The sequence below is a fragment of the Palaemon carinicauda genome, chromosome 18, assembly GCF_036898095.1.
Source record: "Palaemon carinicauda isolate YSFRI2023 chromosome 18, ASM3689809v2, whole genome shotgun sequence".
In the NCBI taxonomy this organism is placed as follows: domain Eukaryota; kingdom Metazoa; phylum Arthropoda; class Malacostraca; order Decapoda; family Palaemonidae; genus Palaemon; species Palaemon carinicauda.
The window spans coordinates 86,977,755-86,995,649 of record NC_090742.1 but is presented as its reverse complement, the minus strand read 5'-3'; the positions used below and the strand labels follow the sequence as shown (position 1 = coordinate 86,995,649).

Here is a 17,895-nt window from a genome sequence, read left to right as displayed (position 1 = left end):
TAAGAGAGATAGAGGATAAATGTTTCATTATAAAACAAACAAATTGTTTGTGAGTAAAAATAAAAATAAACCTGGCAGATGTTTTCAAGCCTGAAAGGGTTTCACCTAGAGTAAAGGAAGATATGGAAAAAAATTTATTTTAGCTTTAAAATGATACTGTACTTGTTTCTTGCTTAAGGGTACAATCGAGCACACTATTCTAATTTATTTCCCTCTTGTTTTTTTTTAAGTTTTCATAGCTTATATATGAAAGATCTATTTTAATGTTATTACTGTTCTTAAAATATTTATCTTAGTTGTTCACTGCTTCTATTGTAGTTTGTTTATTTCCTTGTTTCCTTTCCTCACAGAGCTTTTTTCCCTGTTGGAGCCCCTGGGCTTATAGCATCTTGCTTTTCCAACTAGGTTTGTAGCTTAGCTAGTAGCAATAGTAATAGTAATAATAATAATAATAGTAATAAGAATAAGAATAAGAATAATAATAATAATAATAATAATAACAGCAAGAAGAAGAAGAAGAAGAAGAAGAAGAAGAAGAAGAAGAAGAAGAAGAAGAAGAAGAAGAGAAGAAGAAGAAGAAGAAGAAGAAGAAGAAGAAGAAGAAGAAGAAGAAGAAGAAGAAGAAGAAGAAGAAGAAGAAGAAGAAGAAGAAGAAGAAGAAGAAGAAGAAGAAGAAGAAGAAGAAGAAGAAGAAGAAGAAGAAGAAGAAGAAGAAGAAGAAGAAGAAGAAGAAGAAGAAGAAGAAGAAGAAGAAGAAGAAGAAGAAGAAGAAGAAGAAGAAGAAGAAGAAGAAGAAGAAGAAGAAGAAGAAGAAGAAGAAGAAGAAGAAGAAGAAGAAGAAGAAGAAGAAGAAGAAGAAGAAGAAGAAGAAGAAGAAGAAGAAGAAGAAAGAAGAAGAAGAAGAAGAAGAAGAAGAAGAAGAAGAAGAAGAAGAAGAAGAAGAAGAAGAAGAAGAAGAAGAAGAAGAAGAAGAAGAAGAAGAAGAAGAAGAAGAAGAAGAAGAAGAAGAAGAAGAAGAAGAAGAAGAAGAAGAAGAAGAAGAAGAAGAAGAAGAAGAAGAAGAAGAAGAAGAAGAAGAAGAAGAAGAAGAAGAAGAAGAAGAAGAAGAAGAAGAAGGAAGAAGAAGAAGAAGAAGAAGAAGAAGAAGAAGAAGAAGAAGAAGAAGAAGAAGAAGTAAATTTATCAATTAAAAATCTGCATTAAATAAAACTAATATGAAAAATATTTTGAGAAATACTGAATAAAAATTAAATAAGAATAAGGAATAAGAAACAAAATAACAGTACTAGACAATAAGAAAGGGAATAGGAATAACAGGTTATAAGAAAATTAAGGAATAAATGTAGACTGAATGCACAATAAAAATTGTGAATAACAGAAATGAAAAGTAAATCGAAAAGAAGGAAGAATGGAAGATGAAATGTCAAGATTATATTTTGTACTGCATGTGGACTAAAATTGTTTTTTTTTAATTCTAGTTATTTGAACTAAAATGCTTGTTAATTATACACGAAGGAATCATATTACATCAAAGATAAATAATTAGCTGAAAATTAGATAAATATGAAAGAAAAATTAATTGAAGGGACAGATTGATTGATTGATTTGAGGTTTTCTAGATTGAAGGGATAATAAACTAGGATTTAATTTAATGAGATGATAGAGTGCAGTCACAAAGTAAATAAATCAAGTATAACCAAATTATATATGAAAACTTAATAATAGAATTGAATACAGTAGTAGAATCTTAATTATTCGGGATTGTGAAAAAAATAGAATTAAACTTATAAGTAGTTTATTTCATTATATTGATGATTTATGAGTTTATCAAGGAAATATAAAAATAAGAGATTGTACAATACTGTAAATAAACCTACAGTATAGTTAGTGGACTATGTGAAACCATTTACTGCATCATTTAGGATGTTTTTCGACTGCATGTCGGCTGAGGTTAGCAGGTTAGGGGATTTATAAGTTCAATATTATTATGTGGTTTTTAGATTTTTATGGTGATCTCTGTTACATAGACCACCTCAGATTTTTGTGGTAGTCTCTGTTACATAGCTATGAACCACACACACAAACAGATCAGGGGCTGAGTGTAGGGGAAAATTGACGGGAGGGAGATATTTCCAGTGTACAAGTCTTTGATGAATGTGCATTTGCCAGATATCAGACTTATGTTGTCAAAATCTTATATAAAGGGCTTAATTAAATCCTTCTGAAGATTAGAAAGTGCTAACAATCGGTACCCCTCAGCAAACAGAAATACTTAGACAATATCTAAATATCAAAAATCAACCTGTGGAATGGTTCCTCCAAATTTTAGGTATTTGTATTCCTTAAATATATGTTAAAAAAAGAAAATAATTAGGAAAACCTTCTACCCAGAATAATCATCCATCATATCGATGCCCTTTCAGAGAATGTATAAAAACTACAAATTCTTAATGTAATTTTTGTTTTTCCTAGCTATACAAACCCGAGTCATTTATATGGTTATGCGCTATTGCTGTTTTGCTATGACCAAAATTAAGGAAATGCTGTGGAACTGGCAACATTGTATGGTTGCCTTATGAATGGGTAGGAATGTAAGAGCAAGTAGGTTAATCCCCACTCCAGACTTGAGTGTTGGATGAGGTGGAAAATATAAATAAATGGCTCAGGTTTGTATTGCTGAGAAAAATGCATATTACCTTTAAAATTTGTAGTTTGCTCTTGCGCGAATACAAACCCTCGTCATTTATATAGGAGTCCTTCTTAGGGGGGAACAAAGATATGTATCAAGATTAGAGCGTCTGTAAGATCCTTAACCCATTACAACATAATGACTATCCTGACAGGCTTGTATATGAGGCAAGGTTATGATATTACCCTAAAAAAGGGGGATAAATGTTGGTGCCCAAACCTGACATGTTTGACATTTGTGTCAGTTTTCTCAATTTGAAATATATCACATATACAGTATGTAATATCATGATAGCATTCTTACCTTCTTAAGTGGTCATCAGTGTAGGTATTCCCAAGGAATGGAGGCTCCAAAGGAAACCACTTCTTATACCACACTTATTTTGAAAATACAGTTACTAGTGACGTGACATGTTAATTGTCCTGTCTGTTTATAGTTTTTAAATTATCTGTTCAGCAACTACCACCGGGCGTAAGGAGAAAGTGTCCGAAGAACTGTGGGTATAATTTTTCAAATAATTGGCTGTGAAGGTAGCCTGTCACTTCCAACTCCAGCATTAAGCACCTGTGCCACTGAGTGGTACTTGTGGAATGCTAAGGTTGTGGCAATACCACGTATGTCGTGAGCTTTGGGAAGAGCCCTAGTCTACGCTTCTCCTGAAGATTTGTATGCTCTCATAACTCAAGTAACCAGAAAGGGACGGTGTTCTTGTTTCAAATTGTGCTTACAAACAAGTTAGGGGCGAAAGGGTAAAGTCCTCTCTAGGTTAAGACAAACTGCCCTTAAAGAACACAGAAACAGTCTATCTGGATCATCAGTTATCTTCTCAATTGCTGAAACTTGGAAGGAATTAAATCGGTTATCAGTCATTGATAGGTTTTGGTCTTGGCTATGAATTCTGGTACAAAAAACAAGAAAGATCTTGCCACCCCCTGAAGTGTGACACTAGGTGTGACAGACCATGTATAATTCTCTCACTCCTTCATGATGCTAGGGCTAAGAGGAACACTGGCTTCAATGTGAGGTCCCTGACTAATGTTCTGCAAAATGGTCCACAAGTTGCTAGCTTCAGGGACCTTAGAACCTTTAGTAAGCTCCAGGATGGGAGTTCGAGTTCCCGAGGTGGGGAAGACTGTTAAAAGCCTCTGATTAAAGCTAAGAGTTCCCACAAGGAGTAGGGATAAATTCCCTTCAGTCTGAGAACCTGGCATAAGGCTGAGCGGTAGCCTTTTACCGCTGTAGCAGAGAGAAGTTTCTCCTTCCGTAAATAAACTAAAAAGTCTGCGATCAGTGGTATAGTGGCCTTGAGTGTAGTAATGTTCCTTCTATGACACTAATCACAGAATAGTGACCACTCTGCCTGGCAGACCACTGCTGCGGACTTGCGGAGATATCCTGAAAGTTACTCCGTAGAAGTTCTCGGAAAGACTTTCTTTCAGAGGAGGTGTGGGATAACCTACAGCCATAAAGAGAAAGGCAATGAGCAGCTTTGTGAAACCTTTACACGAGGCAGACGTAGAAGGTTTGGTCAATCGAGAAATTCTCTTGGAACTTCTGTGAGAAGATCTAGAAGGTCTTGGTACCACTCAACCTGGCCGCAACTATATTTTGTGACAGCATGATCTTGTTCAAGACCTGACGGATCAGAGAATGGCGGGGGAAATGTATAGACATCCATCCCGTCTTACAGATGTTAATAAGTGTCTTCAAATGCTGCTGCTGGGTCAAAGACTGGGGGAACAATACACTGGGAGTTTGTTGTTCAGATGTGTAGCAAAAATGTCTATAGTTAGGGAACCCCACAAAGTCAGGAGACTCTTCGACTAGAGGATTCAATGACCATTCTGAACCAACTATCATCCTTAGTGTGCTCAAATTGTCTGCTATCCTATTCTTTTTCCATGGGATGAATTGGACTGAAAGATGAAAGACATTTACCTGTTGCCAATGTTGAATTCCTACTGCCAACTGACTGAGGAGATTAGATATCGAGTCCCCGCTTGTCGACATAGGTCACTACAGTTGTGTTGTCACTCATCAACACTAAAGTGTGACCTTTATTTCTATATAGTGGAGTAAAATTAGATACGCTGCATTGAGTTCCAGATAGTTTATGTGGAAAGACTTTTCCTCCTGCAACCATAGTCCTGGGAGTTATTCCTTCCACAGATATACTCCTTATCCCTGGTGAGAAGCATCTGAAAAGATTAGAAAATTAGAGGTTGTAATCTATGGAGGCAATCTGTCATACAGATTCCCTTCCTTCAGCCACCAAGAGTGATCTGTTCTCTCGACTCGAGGGATCGTCACAAGAGCTGATGGGAAGTGTAAGGTCGGCGACCATTAACTCTTTAGAGCCCATTAGACTAACCGAAAATGAATCTTCCCGAAGGGTACCAGTATCTCTATGACAGGTCTCCAACCTCCGGACAATTTCTCCACTAAGAAAAGGTTGCTGAAGAAACCCAGGAACCCGTTGAAGACTTCCTCTATTGCTTCTTTCTCTAGATCAAAGAAATTTTTTTCTCCAAGAGCAGATCTTTTTAGAACCCCATCAAATACAACGATGGGATCGTCAGCATCCAAGTTAATGGAGGGCAATAGTTGTGAACAGAATGTAATACCCTGAGTGAAGAACTACAGCCAAGGTATCTGTTCCAAAAAACTGCGAAGCTGTCCAGCGACGTTGCAGGCATCTCCCTACAGGTGGTAAGTGGTGGGCCCTGCCGTTCCTAACAGGCACCTTAACGTCCTTGAATCTTGCGACCAGAGGGATGTCCCGTGCAGCAATAGGAAGTCAAGTGCTCCAACTACCTTTTATAGTGCTGGTTACTATCTGGTTCTAATAACTGATGGTGAGGAAGAGTTTGCTTGAAAGAGGAAGGGATAGGCATTTGTTGAGGAGCTGAAAATTGAGATGCTGCAACTCTTCTCTGGAAGGAATCTCTGAACCCTATGCTTCGAAAACTTCTCACTACATCTCTTTGTTTATTATGCAGTTTCCCCAAAGAAAGTCTGTCTGATGGAGGACAAACTCTAATGCTTTTGCCCCCAATCTGACAAGATCTTCATACTGTACTGCTTTCTTGTATCAGGAAGTGAGAGATTTATCTGAAACTGAGAAATATAAAACTGCTTCTGACCAATAGTCTAGCCAGGATTAAGTTTGAAAAGTAAACACTGGTGCTGCCTCTAAATTCTGAAGCTCTCTAGCAGAATGGGAGGCAGGAAAATTATTCAAGTTCCTACAGGGCATGACTGGTATCAAATTTGCAATGTTCAGGTCAATTGGAAGCAGACTAGGATGTGCCCCAATATGCACATAAAATTTTCTGTTTTGATAAAGCCCACAGAGAAAGATAGGTCAACCGACTAGATTGCAGGGAGCTCTCTGCACCTGAGATTTGTTTGTTAATCAACTCCAAAATGTCTTCTGCCTGCTTAGAAAATGGGACATAAAACTTATGGCAAGCATTTTGTGGTTCCAGGAAGAAACTCATCTACGAATTCCTGCTTTATCAAATGGGCGCCATCCTTTATTATAGGCGCCTCTGGAAATTCCAATAACGAAGGGTCAGACGGTGAAAAATCAGGGCTCGTCAGAAGTTTCTTTTTCTTGCCCTCTTTGGAGGAAGAAGCAGAGAAGGAACGATCCCTTTTAGCTTTCTTCTTATGACAGCTACTGAATTTCTACCATTGGGAAGATGACCATTTCTTACATATCTCACAAGGGGAAGAATGAAACAAGTCTTACCTTGATATGTAAGACATAAATAAAGGGGATTTACCACCACACGACTCATGAAGGTACCATAAGGACAACCTTCAAAGTCAGGGAAGATTCTCAAACATACTTGAGAAACACTTGTGATACAAGGACTGAAAAGGAAAAGAACAAAAGCACAGCGTGAACAGCAGTTGAGTTGATGCCCATTCAGTACAACGAGCAAGAGTGGAGTGGAGATTGAGCTGCAGGCTCCTAAGAGACTGCCCAGGCAAGTGGGAACATTGGGCAACCATACTATGTTGCCAGTCCCACAGGATTTCCTTAATTCTGGTTGTAGCAAAACAGTAATAAAGTACAGTGAACCCTCGTTTATCGCGGTAGATAGGTTCCAGTCGCGGCCGCGATAGGTGAAAATCCGCGAAGTAGTGACACCATATTTACCTATTTATTCAACATGTATATTCAGACTTTTAAAACCTTCCCTTGTACGTAGTTCTGTTAACAAACTACCCTTTAAAGTACAGAACACTTAATGCATGTACTACAGTACCCTAAACTAAAACAGGCACAAATATTAAAGGTGATTTTATATCATGCATTTCCTAAACACGCTAAAAAGCACGATAAAAAATGGCAACCAATGTTTTGTTTACATTTATCTCTGATCATAATGAAGAAACAAACTGGAGGTAGAGCTTTGCTTATTACCCAGACATATTTCCCATACTTTTCCCTTAGAACTACATCACATCTTCCTACTTTAGATATATATATATATATATATATATATATATATATATATATATATATATATATATATATATATATATATATATATATATGTGTGTGTGTATATATATATATATATTTATATGTATACACATATACATACTTACATATATACATAAATACATGCATACATATATATATATATATATATTACTGTATATATATGGGTTATGGAAAAAATCCGCGAAGTGGTGAATCCGCGATGGTCGAACCGCGAAGTAGCGAGGGTTCACTGTATAACCATATAAATTACGAGGGTTAGTATTACTGTAGGAACAAATATTAGTTCAAATATAAAGAAAGTAAACCCCTAACTCTCATACTATTACAGTCAAACTAATAGACCTTAAGACACTGACAGTATATTCAAAATTCCTTAGTCCTCTTTCCCCGTGTGTATAGTAAAAAATATACCTAGATGACTATCTTTTATCCATTATGTCTTATTGACAACCTTGAGAATGCACCAAGGAATAACATAAATCACATAAGTTTGTCAGTAAAGACAAATACTGTATGTACAATATACCGAGACTAGAAGGTAAAACATTAAATCATGTATGCTGACCAAATAACAAAAGCCAGATAAGGTAAATACGGGTGCAAACAGTGAAGATTTTATCTGACAATGCAAAATATCAGTAGTACTGCTTAAACTTATTGTCTCAATATAACACTGCTCTACTCTGGGACCATGCCATGCAGCTACAAGAAAACCACTATTAACTTGTATTACTTACTGCTGTAATCTTTCCTTGAGAGATGGAACGCTGAAATATAGAGCGATAGTTAGTAGTCCCCGTTAGTTATTTAAATATCAGCCGTTTTCCTAATAACTCTCAAGGTAAAATCTATTATCAACAAAAAAAATATAACTTTACAAAAGATCACACTCTCATTTCAATAAAATGGTTATATTAATCAAAAATAGAAATCTGGTAACAATACAGTAATGAATCTAGTATGAAATTACATTAAAAAGCAATACACTACAATTTGCTACCAAAATCTGGTGAAAATAGAAAATACCTTGGAATCCCCAATGTAAGTGTATGTTAAAAATATTTCCAATCCTTTGGCATTCAATTTAATTTTCTTATACTTTAGATTAGTTACCCAAGCAGACCTTAAATTTTGGTTATCGTAAGCAAAAACATCTCTTCTCCTACTCTATTAACCAATATAATGCAGTAGTGGTCAAAACATTTCATCACAACCAGCAATGATGTTACTATATTACAATTACAGTACAGTATGTATAACTGGAATCCTGACTTAATTCTTAAAAAGTAAAGTTAATAAGTTTTACTATAAACACAAGCAAAAATTAGAACAGCAAGCCATTTTATTAAAAGCTATAACTATCTAATACACTGCCCTGAAAACATTAAAAACTTTAACAGTAACAGTCAACTTCAAAGGTATATTTATTAAGTCTCATTAATGTGTCTTTTTCTTCTTCTTCTTTGTCTGTAACATTTCCAGTACAGTATATGGAAATGTTACACGTTAATCTCCACTGGCCAAGCAAAAATTAGAACAGCAGACCATTTTATTAAAAGCTATAACTATCAAATACACTGCCCTGAAAACATTAAAAACCTTTACAGTAACAGTCAACTTAATAAATATACCTTTGAAGTTGACTGTTACTGTAAAGGTTTTTAATGTTTTCAGGGCAGTGTATTAGATAGTTATAGCTTTTTATAAAATGGCCTGCTGTTCTAATTTTTGCTTGGCCAGTGGAGATTAAAGTGTAACATTTCCATATACTGTACTTAAAACAGAAATATTTGATGACGTAGTGAAAATAAAGGCACAATGTATTTACAAAAGCAGAACATATCTGTAATGGAAAAACTATTTCATGTATATAAAGCTACCACATTCTCATGCCGTACAATCAGAAGTAGTGATTGTTAAATGACCAGTTCCCCAACACAAAATATGGAAACCTCACTTCATTGGTTGGCGTTAATGACCTTTGATGTCAGGATGCCAGAGAACTTCAAATCATTCATTCACTGGCATGGTTTAATTTATGGAATTTGGGCTATAAGGACAGATGATGGGGCTGGAAAGGCCACTTACTGCCCAGGCACAAGTGGGGGAAACCCTGCTACAGTGCCATGAAGTAAAGTTAAAATACTGGAAAGTCAGGTTAAAGAAAGGAAGTGGGCACAGTGATTAAGAAAAATGGGCAATGGGATGCTAAAACTCTGAAGTAATACTTAAAGTGGGCCATACAAGGTTAGGGAACAAAACTAACCCCATAAGTGGTCTCATCTGGTATGATTTTCCTTTTGCTGTTCCATTACAAGAGCTGATGGTGACTGAGAAGGGAACAGCAACTTAGGTTTAGTTATAAAGAACTGGCCAAGACTTTTTAAATAAAACATACCAAGTATTTTAGCCCAGATCTGAGGACTTTATACCATAAAGAAAGACACTTCAAAGATATCCAAAGGATGCATAAGTACCTCCATTTTCAATACTATTGAATACTGAAGGGCTGAGAATTAGGTCTGGAGTAAATAAGTGAAGTTGGTCACCAATATATCTAATATGGCTCTGTTAGGAAACTGCACATTCATAAGTGACCAAGGAGTTACTGCACTGTAATTGTTCAGCGGCCACTTTCCTCTCGGTAAGGGTAGAGGAGATTCTATAGCTATGGTAAGCAGGTCTTCTAGGGGGACACTCAAATATCAAACCATTGTTCTCTAGTCTTGGGTAGTGCCATAGCTTCTGTCATAGTCTTCCACTGTTTTGAGTTAGAGCTCTCTTGCTTGAGGATACACTCGGGCACACTAACTTATCTTATTTCTCTTCCTCTTGTTAAATTTTTTTATAGTTTGTATAGGAAATATTTATCTTATTGTTACTTTTCTTAAAATATTTCATTTTTCCTTGTTTCCTTTTCTCACTAGGCTATTTTCCCTATTGGAGCCCCTAGGCTTATAGCATCTTGCTCTTCCAACTAGGATTGTAGCTTAGCAAGTAATAATAATAGCCTAATAATAATAACAATAATAATGATAATAATAATACTAGGATCACATGATGGTGTATGGCAATACTACCACAGCTCTGCCACTATAGTGTAATATTGGGATCACATGGTGATGTATGCAATACTACCCACAGATTTGCCACTCTAGTGTAATATTGGCATTGTGGTGTAAGGCAATACTACCAGAGATCTGCCACTAGACTGTAATATTGGTTTTCATGGTGGTGTATGGCAATACTACCGCAGATCTACCACTAATGCAATATTAGGATCACATGGTGGTGTATGACAATCCTACCATAGATCTTCCACTCTAGTGTAATATTGGCACTGTGGTGTGTGGCAATACTACCACAGATTTGCAACTTATGAAATATTGGGCTCACATGGTGGTGTATGGCAATATTACCACATATCTGCCCTTTTAGTGTAGTATTGGGATGTCATGGTGGTTTATTGCAATACTACCATAGATGTGCCACTCTAGTGTAATACTGACATGGTGGTGTATGGCAATACTACCACAGATTTGTCACTAATGCAATATTGGGATCACATGGTGGTGTATGGCAATGCTATCACAGCTCTGCCACTCCAGTGTAATATTGGCATGGTGGTGTATAGCAATATTACCACAGATCTGCTACTCTACTGTAATGATGGTATGAAGGTGTGCGGCCATACTACCACAGATCTGCCACCCTAGTGTAATAATGGAATTACATGGTGGTGTATGGAAATACCACCATAGATCTGCCACTCTGGTGTACTATTGGCATCACATGGTGGTGAATGGCAATGGATTACAAGGATTTTTGATGTCTCGAAGACTTTTTAGTCCATCCATAAACTCCATTTGCTCTTAGGTATAGTGAATTAATTTGTTTTTAGAGTTTTAACCCCTTCACTACAAGGTTGCGGATCCTCTACTCAAGCTGTGTATGAGATTTGTCAACACCGGATATGCTTACTCACTTACTCTATAATAACCTACATTTCCATGTTTAGTTTTACTGATGATTATTGAATAAATTATTCAAAAGTTTGCTTTATTTTTCATTGTATTTCACTCTAAACAACAAAAATATTCCTTTCCATTCATTGTGAAGTGATCATAATAACGTATGCAATAATAATGCATGTAATATTCACATCCTAGTATCATATTTATGATTAAAAACATAGTGAATTATAATCTCATGCATTGTTTATATTCAAATCATCTGAATAAATCTGCGTAGTCTGTCGTCAACCTATATTCACTTTCACAATATTATCCCACTGATATGACCATCCACTTTCACAAAATTACCTCACTGATATAAACTATCATGCATATTAGTATGATATATACATTATTATTGTCCTTCACTTATTATTATTATATCCTTAATCTTTTTCCCAAATTCCTTTCGTACATTTACTTTGCTCTCCCACACACATCTACAATATACCTTTCCAACTCTTTTGATTCTCTTTAGTTTTTGGGATTTCATTAATCTTCTCTTTTCTAGCATTCATTTGTCATTTTCATCTTACTAATCATTCTAAACCCCTTTCTTATCCCTCATTCCATGTATTCCCAGTCCTATTTATTATTCCTTCTCGCACCTCTCAATTTCATTGATTTTGCTAATTTATTTGAATTAGTGTACATTTGGCTGAGGACCTTCGCTACCCTTCGCTACCCCAAAGCCCGGGCAATCAGAATGCATTCACGCTATCGCCTCCCACTCCGTCTCGTCTCTTTGTCATATTGTTTTGTCCTTCTCTCTCCCTGGTGTTTCACATAACTGTATCCAATAATACTGTGATGCATATAATATTCACATTTTAGTATCGTATTTATAATAAAAAACATAGCGAATTATAATCTTATGCATTGTTTACATTCAAATCAGCTGATCAACCCTGCCTAGTCCGTCGTCAACCTCAATTCTTGGATCAAATAACTTTCTTTTTGGACTCAGGCCATGTCGTCCTGATGGAAGGTTCCTTCAGTAGCTTCCTAGGGTATATTTGACTACAGTGATATTCCCAGAGAATTAGATTAAAGGTCTCCAGAATTCTAACTTCTGGCACGAACATCCTTAAAGTTTCCATTTAGGATATCGCATAATATCAGGGGACGTATTCTTGACACGTCACATAGCAATCTGCACCCCGCATAGCGTTTACACTTCGAGGGGGAAAGTGGCAAGATAAAAGAGGAGCCGTTACAAAATTCTCCTCCTCCGTTACTGTTTGAGTACTCAGATGACGTTATATTCGTCCGCCATCTTGGATGACATCGTATCCGCCCACCATCTTCATTCTTTGTAGCATTAAGCCGGTACTCTAAGATACAGTAAGATTGGGAGGGCGTCTGCCAAGACCTTTCCTAGACAGGAGGGTGGGTCCATCAGGACGACATGGCTATCTCACTCAAAAATAGATTTTTGGGCTCAGGCCATGTTGTCCTGATGGAAGTTTACCAGAGCATTAATGTATCGTGGATTTCCCAGTTGCGCCTTTCGACTTCAAGACAATCTTTCCTGGTCTTTAAGACCTAAGAGACCTATGACATTACCGCTATATGTCATTTCTGCTAATCATGTACTATGTTTGTGCTTCCTGCCCCCTACAGGGAAGAGTCAAACTAGACTCGGGAAAAGTCTTGAAGTTGCATATTATACCAATGACACTAGTGCCATGTGTACAAATGTACACAGTGTTGATAGTATCTAACATTTACAGCAAAATTATCTTAATAATTTTTCAATCTGTTGTGAGAGGCATTTAATCCTTTTCTTCACTTTCAGGTAGAAAAACATTTGTCTGTATATGTTGAATGTATAATTCCTTTACATATTATATTACACCTGTTGTCCCATTTAATTATTGACCTAATAAATGATTAAGGTGTAATTGCGTCTTATTTCGCCCCACAAGTAGCTAAAATAAAACTTAGCCGGAGTCCTTTTACTTATTTTCCTAAGTAAAACTGATACTTAAAGTACTGAATTATATGAACAAAAAGATCTGGTTGAGACTTATATTTGTTCCTACACGAATACAAACTTTGAGCTTCTATCATCTAGTAAGACACTTCCCTGCAGGGGGCAGGAAGCCCTAACATTGTTCCATGATTAATGGTAATGATGTATAACGGTATCGCCATATATTTCAGTGGTCTGGATGACCATATAGAAGCTGACCCAAGGTTAAGGCACTTATACAAACCCACAGATACAGTACTTTCAAGTAATTCTCTGGTAAACTTCCATCAGGACGACATGGCTTGAGCCCAAAAAACGGATTTTGAAGCAAAGCGAAAAATCTATTTTTGGGTGAGATGGCCATGTCGTCCTGATGGACCCACCCTCCTTTTCTAAGAAAAGGCTTAGGTAATAATCCCTCCCGAAACTACTATATCTGTAGCACTATGCTCAATGCTACACGGAATGAGCGCCATCTTGTAGCCCTGTAATAGTACGGGAGGAAGGGTAACCTTGATAACAGCTCCCCTTCAATTTCGCCACTCTTCCCCCTCAGAGCGAAAACGCTATTCGGGGTGAAGATTGCCATGTGTCGTATCAAGATATACGTCCCCTGATATTATGCGATATCCTTTTAAGGATACTCGCGCCAGGAGTTAGAATTCTGGAGACCTATGGTCAATTATCTATCTGGGAGTATCACTGTAGCCAAATATCCCTTAGAAAGCTGTCTATAGGAAGCTTCCATCAGGACGACATGGCCATCTCACCCAAAAATAGATTTTTCGCTTTGCTTCAAAATCTGATTTTTGGGCTCAGGCCATGTCGTCCTGATGGAAGGTTCCTTTAAGTAGCTTCCTAGGGTATATTTGACTACAGTGATATTCTCAGAGAATTTACCTTAAGGCCTCCAGAATTCTAACTCCTGGTGCGAATATCTTCCCCTTTCAAGATAGCATACGAGAGAGTTTCGGTGATTTAGGTAATCGATTCTCACTGCTACTAGGCTAGTAGCCTAGTGGCTTTAGTATACTTTCATACATGTTCCCCGGTTACCCTCGTGTATCGTTTTATTGATTCAGGCGGAGATAGATATCTCCTAGAATTACTATATGGTGGTACTTGTCTCCTGTGGAGATTTAATGGTAATCCTTCCTCCCTCTGAGTTTAGCCTAGGCTATAACCCTAGTCAGTCGTGCCTCGAGTAGTAATTCAGGCAGGACTAGGCTAGGGTTTTCTGTCCCTTCCCTGTTACCGCAAATGCAGGTTTTTAGGTTTTGGTCAGAACATCAGAGTAATTAGTCTGGTGCCGGTAGCTGGCTGGCGGGGTGAATAGCATTCCCCTGCTGGACTTAGCGGTCGGCATAGGAGGCTAGACCTCCCTAGACCGCACCTGAAGGCTTTATATGATATTGATACCTTCTTCCTGTGGTCTAGCTGACTAGTCCTGCGCCGGCGGACCCTAGGCTTTGGAATAGACATTCTTCTGCCGCCTAAGTGACACTGGCACTGGAACTCTGTTCCTCTCTTGTTTAGGGGTAGCGTCGAGAGCGCTGCCGGCCCCTTTACTGTATTAGCCGACCCTAGGCTGGCGAATAGAATTCTCCTGCTGCCTGGGATGGCTTCAATACTGGAACAGAGTTTCTCTATGGTGTGGTAGGGCCAGCAACCCTGCCGGCTCCTTCCATAACCCATAAGACCCTCGCCCCTCCCCACTCTGTCCTTTAGTGATGGCCTAGCCATCAAAAACCTTTGGCCGCCGTCCTACAATAGCGCCGAATGCCGGCAGGTTGTGGGGCTGGCTCGGGCTTCTGTCGGTAGTGGCGTAGTCACTCAGCTCTTCCTTATTGATGCAATGCTCCAGGATAGCTGGGCCAGCTGGGCCGGCTGCTGGCAGAAGATCCCTTTTGCTGTAGAGTGTTCTTCAGTCCTCTCTTGGACTGCCATTCGCAAACCTGTGGCCGGCAGAGACCGGCAATAGCTGTGGATGAGTGGAAGCCTGAATATACATTCTCCCCTTCCATTTGAACCCTCATTCTGGAAGAAGGCAGTAAGGCAGAGCTCTTACTCTATCCTTCACTCCATGCTTTCTCTCTCTCTTTGGCTAGTGCTGCCGGGTTCTACCCTAACGGCAGCTGCTGGCCACTACCCTAGCCAGGAATGTGCTGGTTAGACTTGTGCGCCGGCAGCCCAAGAGTCACCGGCACAACTGAATTGGCAGGCAAAGAGCCAGCCAAATTCAAATCACATACACTGACTGGCAAGTCGCCGGCTGGCCTAGTAGGCCGACAGCCGGCGGGCTGCAGGCGGCTGGGCGTCTGCCGACCGCCGTCTATTTAACCAGATCGCCGGCTGGCCTAATGGGCGGACAGCCGGCGATCCGCCGGCGGCCGGCAATCCGTCGGCGGCCGGCAATACGCCGACTGAACTGTGCCCTGGTGCTAGCCTTGCCGGCAACATGCCGCCTAGAACTACAGTATACAGTATGACTATACAGTAGCCAGTATATTTGCAATATAGATCATACTGCAAACAGAAAACTACAGTGTATATCATACAGTAGCCTAAATTTTCCAACATACTCTGTGTAGCCCTGCGCAGCCTATTGTTGAGACCATACAATATGAAGAAAGGAAGTTCTTTCTATACACTGATAAATGATCAGTGATAATGATCCTCAATCTTAAACCTTCTGGGAGCCAGAATTAAGTTACACTTCCAATGGGCTTTCTAAAATAGAATGTCCCTTGGTTTTAATTTTGAGGGAGGTCACAGCAATTGGCTGGGCAGGAAACACACATATGTGTCTTTCCTATTTCATTTCTAGCTTATCTATCCTAAGCTATATGTAAAACAAAAAATATTAATTATAATATTAGTATAGTTTGTCCAGTGAGACGAACAACCGTATACTCATTTTATTTTCCTCTCTTTACAGGAGGAACACCCTAAGTGCCGCACCATCTTCTGCAACGTTGAAGAGCAAGAGCTTCTGCGGCTATGAGGTGTGCAGGGCGCACGCACGCTGTTCCATCACCAAGGGACCTCTGAAGTATTGAGACCCCAAGGTTTGTAATGTTTGCAAAGCCTTGGTTACCGAGGCTTTTGATGACCCCAAGTCAGCGGAGTCAAGGGATGCAGCAAGAGAAAAGCTGCGTAGATGGGTCCGTGGCTTCCAAAAGAACGCCTAGGGGCCTTACCTTCCGAACGAAAGAATGTGGGCCTATCTTTTCCCTAAAGCATCTAAGGATGCTGTCATACCACAGCCTGGCCCAGAGATCCCTTGCATCCAGTTATCCATGGAGTCAGATGTCTCGGACACGATGAAGGACATCCAGCTAGACGACAGGATGTCAGAGGTGTCAGAAGACACTGAGAAGGACCTTCTCGCAGGAGGTCAAAAAGAGGAGTCTACTTTTGGCTCCTGATACCGAGGAGGAGGAAGTAGAGTCGGCTTCTGTTTCGTCGGTTCTTGCCCCAGAACCAGTACCCTCGACATCTACTGCTCCTCCACCTGATGACATAGGGAAGACACTGTCTTCCATCATGTCAATGATGGAGAAGATGCAGAAGCAGAATGAAGAAAAGGAAGCTGCAATGAGGTTAGAAATACACCAACTTGCAGCATCCCGTGGGTCTCACAAGAGACTCAACGTGAAGGAACTTCCTTCATGTTCTGATGTGAACCCATGGAGGCATGCGGAGTACATGCCCCTGACAAACAGGAAGATCTATATCTGAAAAGCTGGGATCAGTCCCCATCGAGGAGGTGTAGTTTTGGCCCAGCTTCGAGTCTTATCCATACTGCTTCGTCCGTCTGAAGGCGGAACCAGCGTCGAAGGAAGAGACACAGCCAAAAGAGGTCATAATTTTTTACCATTCCAAAGCTCAGGCTTTGTTGGCTAGTACCTTGAAGGAGAGGGGCTTCACTAATTCCTAGGTGCTAGCCCTGAGTAAGAAACACCCTTCCTTTCTTGATTCAACCACTCGGGCCTTCCCCTTCATGGGAAAAGGGTACAAGGCCATATTAAAGGCAATAGCAGCAGGGAAACGTTGCCCTACGCTCGAGGGTGTAGACCCTTATCCCTAGCTTTGCCTATGGACCAGAAGTACTGAAAGGAAGTACATCTTATCTTCTCAGTTGGGAAGTTGGAGGCAGATATTGCCGGACGCCAATTCGGCGAGAACCTCCCTAAGTCGGCGGCGTTTCTCTTGCGCAGGGAGCAAGTGACTAAAGAAAGGCTTGCCGCTTCTATGTCCCTCCAGACTACCTTGGAGACAATAGTAAGGGACCCTATGAACCCGGATATGTTCATGGTTGTGGCCAAAACACATTTGGCTACTGTAACGAAGGACCTATAGGGCTTCGTTAAAGCGAGAAGGCCTTGTAGGGAGTTCGTGTTCGCCTCGGCTGCAGTGAGACACGAACCCAGGAAACTAATATCTTCCAATATCTGGGGAAAGGACCTCTTCCTGAGTGAAGTGGTCAAGGAAGTAGTCGACAAGGCCGCCACGGAGAATAGGAACCTTCTCCAGAAGTGGGGCTTGTCACTAAAAAGGAAGTCTTCCCCAGATGAGGGTCCCCAACCAAAAAGGAAGACAAAGAGGCCAAGGTTGTCCTCTCGCCGCGCCAGATAACAACAGCAAAAGCAACAACAACTTCCCATGACCGCGGTGCCCAAGGTGGTGGCACAACCTC

At 39.6% G+C, this 17,895-nt stretch overlaps 1 protein-coding gene across 4 annotated transcripts in view; it reads right to left on the bottom strand.

Annotated features, from left to right (window-relative positions):
- The window catches only part of LOC137657926 (LIM domain kinase 1-like), a 431,530-nt gene that overhangs the window by 180,058 nt on the left and 233,577 nt on the right, over positions 1–17,895 (bottom strand). For 3 of the 4 annotated variants that reach the window (XM_068392621.1, XM_068392619.1, XM_068392620.1), the window contains exon 7: positions 7,946–7,975. The exons of the other annotated variant lie outside the window; for it this stretch is intronic. In XM_068392621.1, the coding sequence (XP_068248722.1) occupies positions 7,946–7,975 (30 nt within the window). The remainder of the gene's footprint in view (positions 1–7,945; positions 7,976–17,895) is intronic. 4 annotated transcript variants of the gene reach the window in all.